This window comes from Coregonus clupeaformis, unplaced genomic scaffold, assembly GCF_020615455.1.
Source record: "Coregonus clupeaformis isolate EN_2021a unplaced genomic scaffold, ASM2061545v1 scaf1373, whole genome shotgun sequence".
NCBI classification, from domain to species: domain Eukaryota; kingdom Metazoa; phylum Chordata; class Actinopteri; order Salmoniformes; family Salmonidae; genus Coregonus; species Coregonus clupeaformis.
The window spans coordinates 51,782-67,871 of record NW_025534827.1 but is presented as its reverse complement, the minus strand read 5'-3'; the positions used below and the strand labels follow the sequence as shown (position 1 = coordinate 67,871).

The window sequence follows — 16,090 nt, the reverse complement described above, 5'->3', positions numbered from 1 at the left end:
AGGCCTGATGCGTGGTGCCGGAACTGGAGGTACCGGGCTGAGGACACGCATCTCAGGGCTAGTGCGGGGAGAAGCAACAGGGCATGCTTGGCCCTGGGGACGCACCGTAGGCCTGATGCGTGGTGCCGGAACTGGAGGTACCGGGCTGAGGACACGCATCTCAGGGCTAGTGCGGGAAGCAGGAACAGGACGCACAGGACTCGGGGAACACACAGGAGGCTTAGTGCGTGGTGTAGGCACTGGTGGTACTGGACTGGAGACAGGAGGTGGTGCCGGAAATACCGGACCGTGCAGGCGTACTGGCTCCCTTGAGCACTGAGCCTGACCAACCTTACCTGGTTGTATGCTCCCCGTCGCCTGACCAGTACAGGGAGGTGGAATAACCCGCACCGGGCTATGTAGGCGAACCGGGGACACCATGCGTAAGGCTGGTGCCATGTAAGCCGGCCCGAGGAGACGCACTGGTGACCGGATGCGTGGGGCCGGCCTCATGACATCTGGCTCAATGCTCAGTCTAGCCCGGCCGATACGTGGAGCCGGAATGTACCGAACCGGGCTATGCCTGCGTACAGGAGACACCATGCGCTCTACTGCGTAACACGGTGTCTGCCCGTACTCTCGCTCTCCACGGTCAGTCCAGGGAGTAGGCGCAGGTCTCCTACCTGACTTCGCCACACTCCCTTCTAGCCCCCCCCCAATAAATTTTTGGGTAATACTCTCGGGCTTCCAGCCTTGCCTCCGTGCTGCCTCCTCATATCGCCGCCTCTCGGCTTTAGCTGCCTCCCGCTCTTCACGAGGACGGCGATATTCTCCCCGGTTGATCCCAAGGCCCCTCACCATCCAGAATCTCCTCCCATGTCCATGAATCCTTTATGGGAGTCCATAAATCCTGTGTAGGTAGGTCCTGTTGCCGCTTGACACGCTGCTTGGTCTTTTTGTGGTGGGTTTTTCTGTCACGGTCGTCTATGTCGTCCAAGTATGACCAAGGCGCAACGTGTCCAAGAAACATGACTTTATTTAGCAAAGTGACCAAAATCCAAAACAAAAGACGACTCAATGAAGTCCACGGTACACAGACCGAAAACGGAACAAAACCCACAAAATACAAGGTGAAACCACACGGTTAAAATATGGCTCCCAATCAGAGATAACGAGCCGACAGCTGTCACTCGTTACCTCCGATTGGGAGTCACATGAATACAAACAAGGAAGACAACCACCTAGACACCCCAACCAAACAGCACACAACAAAACGAACACACCCTGGTTCAATAACAACGTCCCGGAACCAGAGCGTGACACAGCTCTCACCCAGTGCACAGCCCGGCTCATACTGGCGCAAAGAGTTAAAAATTTCTGGTCAGATAGGTGAACCGGGCCAGAAAGATAAACTGACTTTTTCCAGCCTTGCCCATCAGATTGAGAATGGACTTAACAGAGGCTATCCTGAGGTAGAAATAGTAGACGCAGTAATCAGGGCTATTTCTCCAGGCTCACAGCTACGCAGCTACTTGGAAGGTAAACCCCAGCTAACTCTTCCCACACTTAGATGCATCCTGCGTTCCCACTTCCAAGAGAAGAGTGCAACAGAGCTTTACAAACAGCTAGCTTCAGAAGCACAGCATAGCAAGGAGACCCCTCAAAGCTTCCTGATGCGCGTCTTAGATTTGAGGCAGAAAGTACTATTTGCGTCCCAGGAGTCAGAATCAGGGCTTAAGTATGACCCTGCTCTAGTCCAGCGCATGTGTTTACACACAGTCCTTACAGGTCTCCAGAGTGACAGTATCAGGATAGACATGCAGCCTCTCCTGCTTGATAGCGAAACATCAGATGAGGTTTTGCTAGAGAAGCTTAACATTGCTTGTGCTAATGAGATAGAAAGACGAAACAAAAAGCGTTTTAATGCCCCACAGCCTGCTACAACTGTAAGTGTAGTCCAGTTAGAAGATACGCCATCTGCAAAGTGTACTGTGAAGGAAGCGAAAGCTAAGATACCCGCAGAACTGTTAACAGAGTTAGCTGAACTTAAGACAGGTGTAGCTTCCCTAAAAGGTCTCAGTGCAGAGATTGCTCAGATTAAGGAGACATTACAGCAGCCTATGTTTCAGTCATCGCCTTATGCCCATGCCCCACTTCCAGTTAGGAGGCCAGATAGGGACCCCCAGCCACCTGTTTCCCAGCAGCAGTATTACAGCAACTACAGTCAGCCCCAAGCACCTGACCCTGCGCAGTATCAATATGCCCCTAACCTGTATACCAACCGCTCTGCTCAAGCTCCAAGGAGGTGTTTTGTCTGCCAGCAGGCCAGAACAGATGCATGCTGCACACACTGCTTCCGATGTGGGAGTGGAGAACATTTTCAAGCTGGATGTAAAATCCGGGGAGTCAGACCCTCCAAAGAGGCCCCTTTAAACGGGGAAGGGTTACCGCTGAGGGACAAGTGTTAACCGTAGCTACCAAAAAGTCCCAGAAATGTGCAAATTGTGCCAGAGAAGATTCATTTGAGAACCTGAAACAATGTTCATCATGTAAAGAGACACTGTACTGTTCCAAAGGATGTCAAAACCAACATTGGACTAAACATAAGGAAAAATGCACTCACCTAAAAATTGACTCTACCTGTGAAAAGCTTTCCTGTACAGAAGAAAATGCCCACTCTTTACCATCCCTAGCTCAAGGTTGCCACCCCCATAAGGTCACCTCGCTAGTCGGTAGACAGTGCCTTGTTGAGTGTCACCTCAATCGCCACCACCTCCAAGCCCTATGGGACACCGGCTCTCAGGTATCGGTCATTGATGAACGATGGAAAGCGGAATCTCTCCCAAACGCAAGGCTGAGGGATGTTTCAGAAATTCTGTACTCACCTGATGATCTAAGATTGACGGCAGCAAATGGGACTGAAATGCCGTACCTGGGATGGATTGAAACAACTTTTCGGCTAGCCTCTGAAACTGACCAAACGAAGGAACTGATCATCCCAGTGCTGGTAATGAAAGGCTGTCACCTATCTCATCCCATCATAGGTTTCAATGTTATTGAGCACATCCTGACAAGGACCGAAAAGACTAAACGGTACAGTACAGTGAAAAAAGCTTTCCCAAGCCTCAAAAGAAATAAGGTGAGGGCTTTTTTACAGGCTGTTAGCGCAGAACAGACAGATGAATACACAGTGAAAACCAAGAAAGAGAAGGTTGCTGTACCAAAACACAGTAGCATTCAGATTGAGTGCCGTGTAGCTTCCCAGCCTTTCAAAGACGACATGACAATGCTTTTCCAGCCAGACCTGAACCCGCAGTGGCCAGATGAACTTGAGTTCTTTGACACACTAGTCAGAGTTAAGAAAGGTGTCTTTCCAGTTGTCATGCTTGATGTCTCTAACCCCACTGACCACGACATTGCCCTGCTAGGACGCACCATAATCGGTACAGTACAAACCATTATGACTGTGTTACCTGCCCAAGTCTTTGAAAAAGCTGTCACCCCAGCCACAGTGAATCACACCAGTGTTCAAACCCCATGTACTGCTACTGAACAGTGGGATCCACCAGTAGGTTTAAGTCACCTAACCGAAGAACAGAGAGAGGTTGTTAGGAAAATGCTTAGAGAAGAGTGTCACTCCTTCTCCAGATCAGACAATGACATTGGCTGCATTGAACGATTGAAAATGACTATTTCTCTAAAGGACTCTGAACCAGTCAAGCGCACATACATGTCAGTGCCCAGGCCACTGTATCAGGAGATGAAGGGTTACCTTCATGACCTCATAGCCCAGGGTTGGGTTAGGAAGTCAAACTCTTCATATTCTTCACCTGTCGTTTGCGTTAGGAAGAAGGACGGGACCCTCCGGTTGTGTATAGATTACAGAGACCTGAACAGAAAGACACATCCCGACCGCCAGCCCATCCCTCGGGTCCAGGACATCATGGACAGTTTAGGTGGTAATTCCTGGTTCTCCCTTTTAGATCAGGGAAAAGCATATCACCAAGGGTTCATCTCTGAAGAAAGCAGATCACTGACAGCATTTGTGACCCCATGGGGACTCTATGAGTGGATACGTATGCCATTCGGCCTCATGAACGCTCCTGCAGCTTTTCAGCGTTGTATGGAGGAATGTTTGGAAGGGCTCCGGGACAACATCTGCATTCCTTATCTGGACGACACGCTAGTTTTCAGTAAAACTTTCGACAGCCATGTGAATGATGTGCAAAAGGTTTTGCAGCGTCTCAGAGAATATGGCATCAAACTCAAGCCAAGTAAGTGTGATCTCTTTAAACCCCAGGTCCGTTATTTGGGCAGAATAGTGTCTGCAGACGGCAGCAAAGTTGACCCAGCCGATTTTGAAGCAGTAAGAGCATTGAAAGAGATCAGACCACAGACTGTGGGCCAGCTCAGAAAAATGCTTGGTTTACTCACTTACTACAGACAGTACATCAAAGACTTTTCTAGGAGGGCCAGCTGTCTGTATGACCTCCTGAAAGCAGATTCAGAGAAAATACCTGACCACCCACGGAAAGCAAAAACAAAGAAAGTAAGTCATGTGGTGCCCTCAAACAAGCCAATCCTGTGGACTGACCAGCATCAACAGGCACTTGAACAGCTGATTGAGTGTCTGCTTCACCCACCAGTCTTAGGTTTCCCTGACTTCACTCAGCCATTTGTTGTACACACTGATGCGTCACACCAAGGCTTGGGAGCAGTTCTTTATCAAGAGCAAGATGGGAAGCTTAGGGTCATTGCTTATGGCTCTCGAACCTTAACAGCAGCTGAGAAGAACTATCACTACCACTCTGGCAAGCTAGAATTTCTAGCTCTAAAATGGGCAATCACTGATAAGTTCCATGATTATTTGTACTATGCTCCGACCTTCACTGTATACAGCGATAACAACCCGCTCAGCTACATTCTGTCTACTGCAAAACTGAACGCAACCACTTCCAGGTGGGTTGCAGAATTGGCTGATTTCCACTTTACAATAAAGTACAGGCCAGGCAGAGAGAACAGTGATGCAGATGCTTTGTCGAGGATGCCACTGGATGTAGAGTCACTGATGAGAGAATGTTTTGAGGAGCTTCCACCAGACACCATTGCAGCCACGATACAAGCAGTAGAGGTACAGAAAGAGCCTTTTGTGCCTTGGTCAATTTCAGCTGCATCTATGTCAGTATCAGCTGAAGGTGAGACAACTACAGCAACAATCAGCTCGATCCCAAAAGAGGGGATAAGAGAGGCACAAGAGTCTGATCCGGTCATCCGTCCTGTGCTCGATTTCAAGCTGTCTGGTTCCAAACCGCCATTTAAAGACCAAAGGGAATTCAGTCCAAAGACAAAATGCCTATTCAGAGAATGGGACAAATTGACAATCGACAGTGATGGTATTCTTTACAGAATCACTACAGCCCGCAAGCAGTTAGTTCTACCAGAGCAGTACAAAGGTAAAGTGATGGAAGAGTTGCACAATAACATGGGACACCAAGGTACTGACCGCACTGTATCACTAGTACGTGACCGCTTCTTCTGGCCTTATATGCAATCTGACATCGAGCACTATGTGACTAAAACTTGTAGCTGTGTCAAGCAGAAAAAGCCAGGCCATGAAACAAGAGCTCCTCTGACAAACATTGTGACAACACAGCCATTTGAACTGGTATGTATAGATTTCCTCCATCTCGACAGATGCAAAGGGGGGATATGAGTACATCCTCGTGATTGTTGATCATTTTACACGTTTCACTCAAGCCTACGCCACCACATCAAAGTCAGGAAAAACTGCTGCAAATCTCATCTTCAATGACTTTGCCCTGAAGTTTGGGTTCCCCTCCCGCATCCACCATGACCAAGGGGGGAGAATTCGAAAATCAGTTGTTCCATCAGTTAAAGAAACTCAGTGGCATGGCGGGGTCCAGAACAACACCCTACCACCCGATGGGGAACGGTCAAGTGGAACGAATGAACAGAACATTGTTGCAAATGCTAAAGACACTAACTGAGACACAAAAGTCAAACTGGAAGGAGTCTCTAAACAAACTGGTTTATGCCTATAACTGCACCCGTTGCGAAGTGACTGGCTATTCACCATTTTATCTTCTGTTTGGGAGATCACCCAGGCTTCCAGTTGATATGTTCTTTGGATTGTGCACAGAGGCAGGTTCCAGTAACCAGCGAGACTACGTGGAGAACTGGAAACGAGGAATGGAAGAAGCATACGCCATTGCAAATGAAAATGCTCAGAAAGCTGCTGAAAGAAGTAAGAAGTACTATGACACTAAAGTTAGGAGTTCAGTGCTACAGCCTGGCGAGCGAGTTCTGATTAAAAACCTGACACCAAGAGGAGGACCAGGCAAACTCCGTAACTATTGGGAAGATCAAATTCACACAGTAGTGAGACAAATGGGTTCAGACCTGCCGATTTATGAGTTGAGACCAGAAAAGGATAGGGGACGCTCCCGGGTCCTGCACAGAAACCTGCTCATGTCCTGTGACTACTTACCTTTTGAGAGACAACCAGAAATGACTAAAGATGACAAAAGTAAGAAAAAGAGACATCAGCCTGGATCACAGCCTCTAGATTCTGATGAAGACAGCGGGGATGAATATGACCTTCATCATGAGCCGCTACAGGTTCCCACATCTCCTACAGTACCTGAGAGGTATGCTGAACCAGCGAGAGAGTCGGAAAACAGGCCCCCACCAGTGAAACAGACAGTTGCGGTGCCAGTTCCTGATACGCTACCAGCACAGCCTCTTGTTGAAAATCAGCTGGAGGAGAAAACAACAGTTAAAGAACTGCCTGCTGAGGAGATTAACTTGCCTGCTGAAAATGTGCCTGATGATCGTCCACTAAGTGCCTTTCCTTCATTAACTGCTGCTGCTGAACCTGAGGAACCAGCTTACCAGCTGCCACAAAGAGAGAGACACCCTCCAAGACGTATCACCTATGATCAGCTTGGTATCCCTTCCTGCTACAGTATCCAGCCACAGCCACAGTTGTTCCCTGTCTACCCTGCACCAGGACTGGTTCCATGGCTGCCATCACTACAGCGATATTACCTTCAGCCACCCTACATGTATGGACTTCAGCAAACTTGAGGCTACAGAGTTGACATGTTTGACCATGGACTACTGACTGATTTCACAGACTTTCACGAGACAATTAGCAGACTATGCATATAGATCATTAAAACTGATGGACTGTTGACAATAGTATGAGAAAAGACTGCTTATGGACTGTTTATACAGCTGGTCAACAGATATGGACTGTGAATATAACTTCTTGGTTCTATTTGAACTGTGAACTTTGACCTCTGCTCAAGGACTAGCTTACAGAAGAGGATTTTCTACGTCCAGTGCTTATAGACTGTTTAAGAAGACAATGTTGGTAATGTTGGGACAACATTTATTTTGTCGGGGAGAGTGTGACAGGTTAAAGGACATATTCATAGCCTGTTATATACTAAAAAGTATTAGTAAGTTCATGGTATGTAAGGATCTTAAAATATCTAAGGTTAAAAAGATCATGCATCCAGTACTAGTTCATAGAGATTGATCAAATTCATAAATGTGTTAAAATCCGTCAAGTGTAAAAGGGTAAATATTGTAAGAGGAATGTGTAAACGTTATATTGCCTACTTTATTTTGTGGTGCCTAATTTAAGGGTAAAAGTGTTAATCTGTGATCTACTAAATGCTCTTAATCTATGAGCCTGAGATCGATTGCTCTGGTCTCCACCCAACTTTCTGGGGAAATCGCGGTCTTTTTCTCATTACACTAAAGTTTTCAGTGAGGAAATATAACTGCGTCACTTTCGTGATTATTTCTCCCCTTTTTCAGGGGCGTAACACTCCGACTTAGCATATTTGATAGCCAAAAATAAATGGGACTGGTAGGACCCCCTGTTAACATGCTCTAATTGGCAACTGAAGATCAATACTTTCTTGACATTATCAGCATACATTGTGTATTAGGACTTATCCTTCAGAGTTTATTGAAGCCTTAAAACTACCTATAGTACATTAGAACTGCTTAAGCTGTTATAATTACAGCATTTTTAAACCAACACAATGTAGACATTCCACTTGCAAACAACACTACTTTGATGACATACAGAAAAAAATATTGCACTACTACATTCATGAATATGTGCTCTATGCTGCATGCATGTAAGAAGTACATTCTACAGTATATTCATTTTTTTATTTAACCTTGGGAAATAGACACAGTAAACTTAAATTATGTTAAATGCATTATTTGCCCTTAGTATTTAATCTCCAGTACATAAGGTGGATGTTGAACTGCACAAGATGTTGTAGAGTTGTGGGACCGTACTGGAGGATCGAAGCTAGGATCAGACTTAGTAGGTGGCCATGGTGCTGGTCAGCCAGTCGTTGAAGATGCACACCTGGAGGAAAAGAAGGAGAAGGGAGATATTAGTGGACACTCAATGGGAGGCAACATGAGAACCATCAATCTATGTTTTATAGACTCAATGCCTTTTTCTTTCAGGAAACCAAGGGATGTCACAATGATGTATGAATGTTGATGTGTTCCTCAAACACAAAAGGAAAACTGTTTTTCTGTCTTACCTTGGCGTAGACACCGGGGTTACCGGGCTCGGCACAGCCGTAACCCCAGGACACAACACCCTGGAGCTCACCGTTGCACACCACGGGGCCACCGGAGTCACCCTGAGAGAGAGAGAGAGATAGATAGAGATAGATAAAGAGAGAGAGAGAGAAAGAGAGAGAAAGATTGAGAGATTGAGAGAGAGAGGAAGGGAGAGGGAGAGGGAGAGAGAGAGAAAGAAGGGAGGTAAGGGATATCAATTTCATTATCAATTTCTAATCAATTTAAAAAGTCAATTTGAAGTCATCATTGTGGTACCACTGAATTGAGGTCAGAGTGGTAAGTACCTGGCAAGAGTCCTTGCCTCCCTCCAGGTATCCAGCACAAAACATGGCGTTGGTGATCATGCCAGGGTAGGAGTTGTTACAGTCACTGTAGGACAGGATGGGGATGTTCAGGCACTGAAGCTTGTTCTTGTCAGCGGCTGTAAGGAGAAGGAGAAAGAGGGAGGGAGGGAGAGAGGGAGGGAGGGAGTAATGGTTAGAAATAATGAAGTTGTGTTTTTAACAGTAGGCCTACATTTTCCATGCCTCTACACACTCGGCCACCATGAAGATAACCAACTGGCACATGTAACCTTTGACCCAGGTTCTGTACTCACTGGAGCTCATGGTGTTGCCCCATCCAGAAACGGTGCACATGGTGCCAGCGGGGGCACAGCTGCTGGGCAGAGCAACAGGCTGCACGTAGGTGTTGAGGGTGGCGGGCTTGCTCAGCTTGATCAGCATGATGTCATTGTCGATGTTGTAGGAGCTGTAGTTGGGGTGACGGATCACACGGGAAGAAGAGATGAACTGCTCGCTACCCTCAGTCACCTTGATGTTGTGCTCGCCCAGACGCACCTCCACACGGCTGAAAGAGAAAGAGAGACAGTTCATGTTAATGTGGAGTTCACTTGTCTCCTTTAGTTTTGCAAAAGGTAAGCTTATCAAATTGTTGCTAGTTGTTTTTGAATCAATATGTTGCTAGTAGTTCATATGGTAGGCTACTTACGATTGGTAGCAGTGAGCAGCAGACACAACCCAGTTCTCGTTGACCAGGGAGCCACCACAGAAGTGGTACCCAACGTTCAGAGACACCTGGTGGGGCTGGGAGTAGGCCTTGCACTCATACCCTCCGACGATCTTGTCATCCTCCGTGGCGACTGTAAACAGAGAGCAGGCACATTCTTAGCTATATTACCTCACCTTTTGAGATGGAAAAGCATAGCACTATGATAAAACAACAATAACATATTTCTTAATAACGTTAAAGAAACAAATGTGTGATGTTAGTGTCATAACACAGTCCTGTTATTTTTTCTATGATCATTACTAGACTCACAAGCGGCTCCAATGAGCAGAACAAAGACCAGAGAAATCATGGTTGCTGTATGATCCTGTCGATGAAAGGGGTTAATCTGCACCCCTGTTATATATGCAGAATCGTCTGTGCCGCTGTTTGATTGGTCAAAAGAAAGCCAATCAGAGCCAAAAGTTGCACTGCCAAGGTCAGCATTATGACACAGCAGTTTCCATCATGGAGTGGTATGAAGTTGACCATAAAGTCAGCATAAAGTTAAATATATAAGTTTTCATTAGTCCCAGTACTTTTAAGTGCAGGTTATTGCCGTCTGGATTTGATTGAATTTCTTACAGTAGAAAGTGATACATGTACAGTATGCTACAACTGCCAGTTTGAGATGACCAGTGTTCTCTGCAGTTCAGACTGTATCTTGACCTCAACAGGACTGCAAAACAGCTGTGTGGTTCACACGTTGGTATTATCTTGGAGAAGTCGACAAACACAGCTTTTCCGCCAATTTTAGCTTTCTAAACAAGTAAACTGGGTTTAAGGGGTTTTGTTGGAAAGTCATACAAGGCTGTAGAAAAATAGACTCTGTATACCTTACATGGCCATGAGTTCATTGCATAAGTTCATGTTCATGTATGTCGCTCTGGATAAGAGCATCTGCTAAATGACTAAAATGTCAAATGTAATGTAAAATAAGTTGTATAATCATAAGGTCCTCCAAAAATCATTATACTGATTGCAGTTAATATACAGTAAAACACTCAAAGTAAGCCCACACTTGGGTAGTGTAATTTATTATATTAGGTATTAACAGAAGATTCAAATAAACAGTTGTACCTTGACAGTAGATTAAAGTCTACACCACAGCTCAACCCTAACATTACCCAAAACCCTCAACCCTAACCCTACTTTCATGTCCATGTCCCATCTCAACCCGAACCCTAGCCTCAACCCTAACCCTTGCATCTTGTCCACATTCCTGCTCAACCCAAACTCTAACCCTCAACCCTAACGCTAACCCTAGCTTCATGTCCACATCACGACTCAACCCTAACCCTTAACCCTAACATCATGTCCACATCCCAGCTCAACCCTAACCCTATCCCTCAACCCTATCCCTAACCCTAGCTTCATGTCTACATCCCAGCTCAACCCTAACCTCAAACCTAACCGTAGCTTCATGTACACATCACGACTCAACCCTAACCCTTAACCCTAACATCATGTCCACATCCCAGCTCAACCCTAACCATAGCCTAATATGTTTACCAACCTCAATTCGAAATATTATTGTTGAGTGGAGATATTGAGTTAAGTAAGAATAATACATTTATTAATCTCTCAAAATAACAAGTGTACCCAACTCAAAAATAAAAAACGTATCCAACTCATAATAATTAAATCAATCGATCAATCTGTTTACCCAACTCAATATAAACATTTAACTTACTCATAATAAGATATTTTGGCTCAACCATAACTCATGTCAGAAATGTTATAAATTGATTTGCATTTTAATGAGGGAAATAAGTATTTGACCCCTCTGCAAAACATGACTTAGTACTTGGTGGCAAAACCCTTGTTGGCAATCACAGAGATCAGACGTTTATTGTAGTTGGCCATCAGGTTTGCACACATCTGAGGAGGGATTTTGTCCCACTTCTCTTTGCAGATCTTCTCCAAGTCATTAAGGTTTCGAGGCTGACGTTTGGCAACTCGAACCTTCAGCTCCCTCCACAGATTTTCTATGGGATTAAGGTCTGAAGACTGGCTAGGCCACTCCAGGACCTTCATGTGCTTCTTCTTGAGCCACCCCTTTGTTGCCTTGGCCGTGTGTTTTGTGTCATTGTCATGCTGGAATACCCATCCATGACCCATTTTCAATGCCTTGGCTGAGGGAAGGAGGTTCTCACCCAAGATTTGACGGTACATGGCCCCGTCCATCGTCCCTTTGATGTGGTGAAGTTGTCCTGTCCCCTTAGCAGAAAAACACCCCCAAAGCATAATGTTTCCACCTCCATGTTTGACAGTGGGGATGGTGTTCTTGGGGTCATAGGCAGCATTCCTCCTCCTCCAAACACAGCGAGTTGAGTTGATGCCAAAGAGCTCAATTTTGGTCTCATCTGACCACAACACTTTCACCCAGTTATCCTCTGAATCATTCAGATGTTCATTGGCAAACTTCAGACAGGCCTGTATATGTGCTTTCTTGAGCAGGGGGACCTTGCGGGCACTGCAGGATTTCAGTCCTTCATGGCGTAGTGTGTTACCAATTGTTTTCTTGGTGACTATGGTCCCAGCTGCCTTGAGATCATTGACAAGATCCTCCCGTGTAGTTCTGGGCTGATTCCTCATCGTTCTCATGATCATTGCAACTCCACGAGGTGAGATCTTGCATGGAACCCCAGGCCGAGGGAGATTGACAGTTATTTTGTGTTTCTTCCATTTGCGAATAATCGCACCAACTGTTGTCAACTTCTCACCAAGCTGCGTGGTGATGGTCTTGTAGCCCATTCCAGCCTTGTGTAGGTCTACAATCTTGTCCCTGACATCCTTGGAGAGCTCTTTGGTCTTGGCCATGGTGGAGAGTTTGGAATCTGATTGATTGATTGCTTCTGTGGACAGGTGTCTTTTATACAGGTAACAAACTGAGATTAGGAGCACTCCCTTTAAGAGTGTGTTCCTAATCTCTGCTCGTTACCTGTATAAAAGACACCTGGGAGCCAGAAATCTTTCTGATTGAGAGGGGGTCAAATACTTATTTCCCTCATCAAAATGCAAATCAATTTATAATATTTTTGACATGCGTTTTTTTCTGGATTTTTTTTGTTGTTATTCTGTCTCTCACTGTTCAAATAAACCTACCATTAAAATTATAGACTGATAATTTATTTGTCAGTGGGCAAACATACAAAATCAGCAGGGGATCAAATACTTTTTTCCCTCATTAAAGTTTATTTGGATGTATTAGAGCATTGGGGAAAAAATAGTAATTGTAGTTGCCCCCTTACACTCAATAACTGGTTGTGCCACCTTTAGCTGCAATGACTGCAAGCAAATGCTTCCAGTAGTTGTTGATCAGTCTGTCACTTCGCTGTGGAGGAATTTTGTCCCAATCTTGCATGCAGAACTGCTTTAGCTCAGCGACTTTTGTGGGTTTTCAAGCATGAACTGCTTGTTTCAAGTCCTGCCACAACATTTGGGATTAGGTCTGGACTTTGACAAGGCCATTCCAAAACATCAAATTTGTTGCTTTTTAACAATTGTCATGTAGACTTGATTGTGTGTTTTGAATTATTGTCTTGCTGCATGACCCAGCTGCGCTTCAGCTTCAGCTCACAGACGAACGGCCTGACATTCCCCTGCAGAATTCTCTGATACAGAGCAGAAATCATGGTTCCTTCTATTAAGGTAAGTCGTCCAGGTCCTGAGGCAGCAACGCATCCCCAAACCATTACACTACCACCACCATGCTTGTCCGTTGGTATGAGGTTCTTACTGTGGAATTTAGTGTTTGGTTTTCGCCAGACATAATGGGACCCATCTCGTCCAAGAAGTTTACTAAAGTTTGTCAAAAAGCACCTGGATGATCATCAAGATGCTTGGAAGAATATTCTAGGGACAGATGAGCCAAAAGTCTAACTTTTGGACTACATGGGTCCCAGTTCATGCTGATCATGCTGATCTGAAAACATTCAGTATCGGAAATATGCAAAATTAGAGAAAAATAGAAAGGGGGCAAATCGTTTTTCACAGCCCTGTATTGAAGTTTATAATATGAAGATTCCAATAAAACGATATTCATAGTGAGAATTCCTCCTAAGAGTTTAAAGGTTAAAGGGATAGTTCACCCAAATTCCAAATTAACTTTATCTTAATGATTGCTATAGAAAGTAGTAAATTGCCTTTAAAAAGCAAAATTATCAACATAGCAATTCTCTTGTCGACAGTGCGCGTATGATTGAATCATGGCCTATATTTTGGTGGAATACTGTGTGTTACAATTACATTGTTTACAAACAATGGAGTAAAATTAACTTACTGTATGTTTTGTGTTATTGATTGGGAACCACAGATTAACCTTTTACTGCAGTAGGCTAAATCGGGGTCACGCAGAGTGTTTCTTGGTAGTCTTTAACAAATCAATTCTGAAACAAAAGTATACACCTCACACATCTGGTTATGGGCTTTTAAAAAAGAAGACCATGTCACATATAGAGTTGAAATGTAATCAATTTTGAGTTTGCATACTAATATTACACTTTATATACAACACAGAAGACTGAAATATAACAAAACTGTTTGACATAGAAACACCGGATTTTCTTATTTTAAAAAAATCGAATGTTGAAAGATTATTATAGCATTTCACTCATGAGGCCACTAGAGTGCGCTTTGGTCATTCAACCGCAGGAAACTGAGCTCCTGAGGCATTTATGACTTATACTCAGGACCGGTTCCAGGCAAAGCGACATAAATGGTCGCTTAAGGCCCCGGCCGCTAGGGGGCCCCCGACCCCAAAAATTATAATTGTCTCAGTCAGGGTCTCAAATTGCTATTGAGAACAAGAGTAATAATATAATAATATGCCATTTAGCAGACGCTTTTAACCAAAGCGACTTACAGTCATGCGTGCATACATTTTTGTGTATGGGTGGTCCCGGGGATCAAACCCACTACCTTGGCGTTACAAGCGCCGTGCTCTACCAGCTGAGCTACAGAGGACCAAGAGAAGTAGAATACACCAGTTGCAATCTAAAAATGTGGCTTGCATCAGCAGTTTTTCTATTATTATGTCAGTCCCTGACAGTCACTCAATTAGCCATTCCATTTGACTGACCCTGAGTATAGCCATGTCAGAAAAACATTGTTTAACTTGTAGTAATCATGGACGAATACCAACGGGGAACGCAGGGCACAGGGCCCCTATTGATTTTGTTATTCATTCTCACACAGATATCATAATAACATGGCATTAGTCAATACAAAATGTGTGTCACGGTTTACTAAGCCAGAACCCAGAAGCAGACCAGGACAAGGTAAGTTGAAACAAAGGTGAGTGTTTATTTAATAGATCCACGAGTGAGGCTGAATAATCCAGGGAACAGAGCGGGTGGCGTGGATGGGTTGTTGGGGGTGCAGTGGTAGGTCCAGTAATGGCTCGGCAGCCGCCGACCATCAGGCAGAGGTTGGGTGAAGGTTCCGGATGAGTGACTGCAGATGGAACAAAACGGAGGTAAGTACAAAACAAGCAAACAAGGTGCAAAACAACAAAACTAACGCTACATGCTCTAAGGCTGATCCACTGATAAACATACTGTTCATGGCTAACGATCCGGCAGGGAATGGATGTTAGGACAGAGCCTAAGAAGGGTGATGATCAGGACCAGGTGTGCAGATTGCTGATGGGATGCAGGTGCGGAAATCAAGAGAGCTCCCGCCTAGCAACGTTGCCCGGCAACCAGGCAGGGAGCGTTCCAGAACCCTCGGGAAACTGGAGATCCCGAGCAGAAAAACTAGTAACACAGACAGGAACCGACTCAAACTGCAGGGTTCGTTACAATGTGTAGAATTGCAGGAATTAGCTTTAAAACTGCAAACATTTCTCTCCACCCCATGGCAAAAAGAGTAGAATTGCAGGAAATTAAGTGTAAAACTGCTAAGTTTTCTCTCCCCATGGTGAAATATGTAGAATTGCAGGAAATGCATTTTATTTATCTCTGCCGTCAAGAGGGGCCACTCAAAGGTTTTGCTGATAGGTGGGGGGCCCCCAACCACATCTCGCTTAGGGCCCCAAAAAGGCTAGAGCAGGCCCTGGTTATAATCTTCAAGAATCAATGGTTATATAGATAATTGTAAAAGTCAAGAAATGGGTGTACCAATCACAGACTGTAGCTTTTAGCTGTTGTAATTACATTATTGTCACAAATGTAGACATTCCACTTGCAATCAACACTCCCTTGATGCCATACAGAACAAAATATTTCACACCATACATTAATATGTACTCAATGCTGCAGGCATGTAAGAAGAACCTTCAAAAGTATATATATATATTTTTATATGACCTTGGGGAAAATAATCAGTAAACTGAAATGATGTTACATGATTTATTTGTCATTAGTATTTAATCTCCAGTGTAAAAGCTGGATGTTGAACTGCACAGGATGTTGTAGAG

General features: G+C 44.7%; 1 protein-coding gene across 1 annotated transcript; it reads right to left on the bottom strand.

Moving 5' to 3' along the window:
• Positions 1–8,175: 8,175 nt before the first annotated feature.
• Positions 8,176–10,022, bottom strand: LOC121542846 (trypsin-2-like). Its single transcript, XM_041852411.1, has 6 exons — positions 9,943–10,022; positions 9,613–9,763; positions 9,221–9,471; positions 8,907–9,043; positions 8,580–8,681; positions 8,176–8,395 (listed from the first exon to the last, which is right to left on the bottom strand). The coding sequence occupies exons 1-6, from the start codon at positions 9,980–9,982 to the stop codon at positions 8,348–8,350; spliced, it is 729 nt and encodes a 242-aa protein (XP_041708345.1). The 5' UTR covers positions 9,983–10,022; the 3' UTR covers positions 8,176–8,347.
• Positions 10,023–16,090: the final 6,068 nt, after the last annotated feature.

Coding starts and splice junctions, on each gene's coding strand:
- LOC121542846 (XM_041852411.1), bottom strand. CDS start 9,982: ATGATTTCTCTGGTCTTTGTTCTGCTCATTGGAGCCGCTT. Junction 9,472..9,612: donor GCTGCTCACTGCTACCAATC/GTAAGTAGCCTA, acceptor TTTCTCTTTCAG/CCGTGTGGAGGTGCGTCTGG. Junction 8,682..8,906: donor GAGGCAAGGACTCTTGCCAG/GTACTTACCACT, acceptor TCTCTCTCTCAG/GGTGACTCCGGTGGCCCCGT.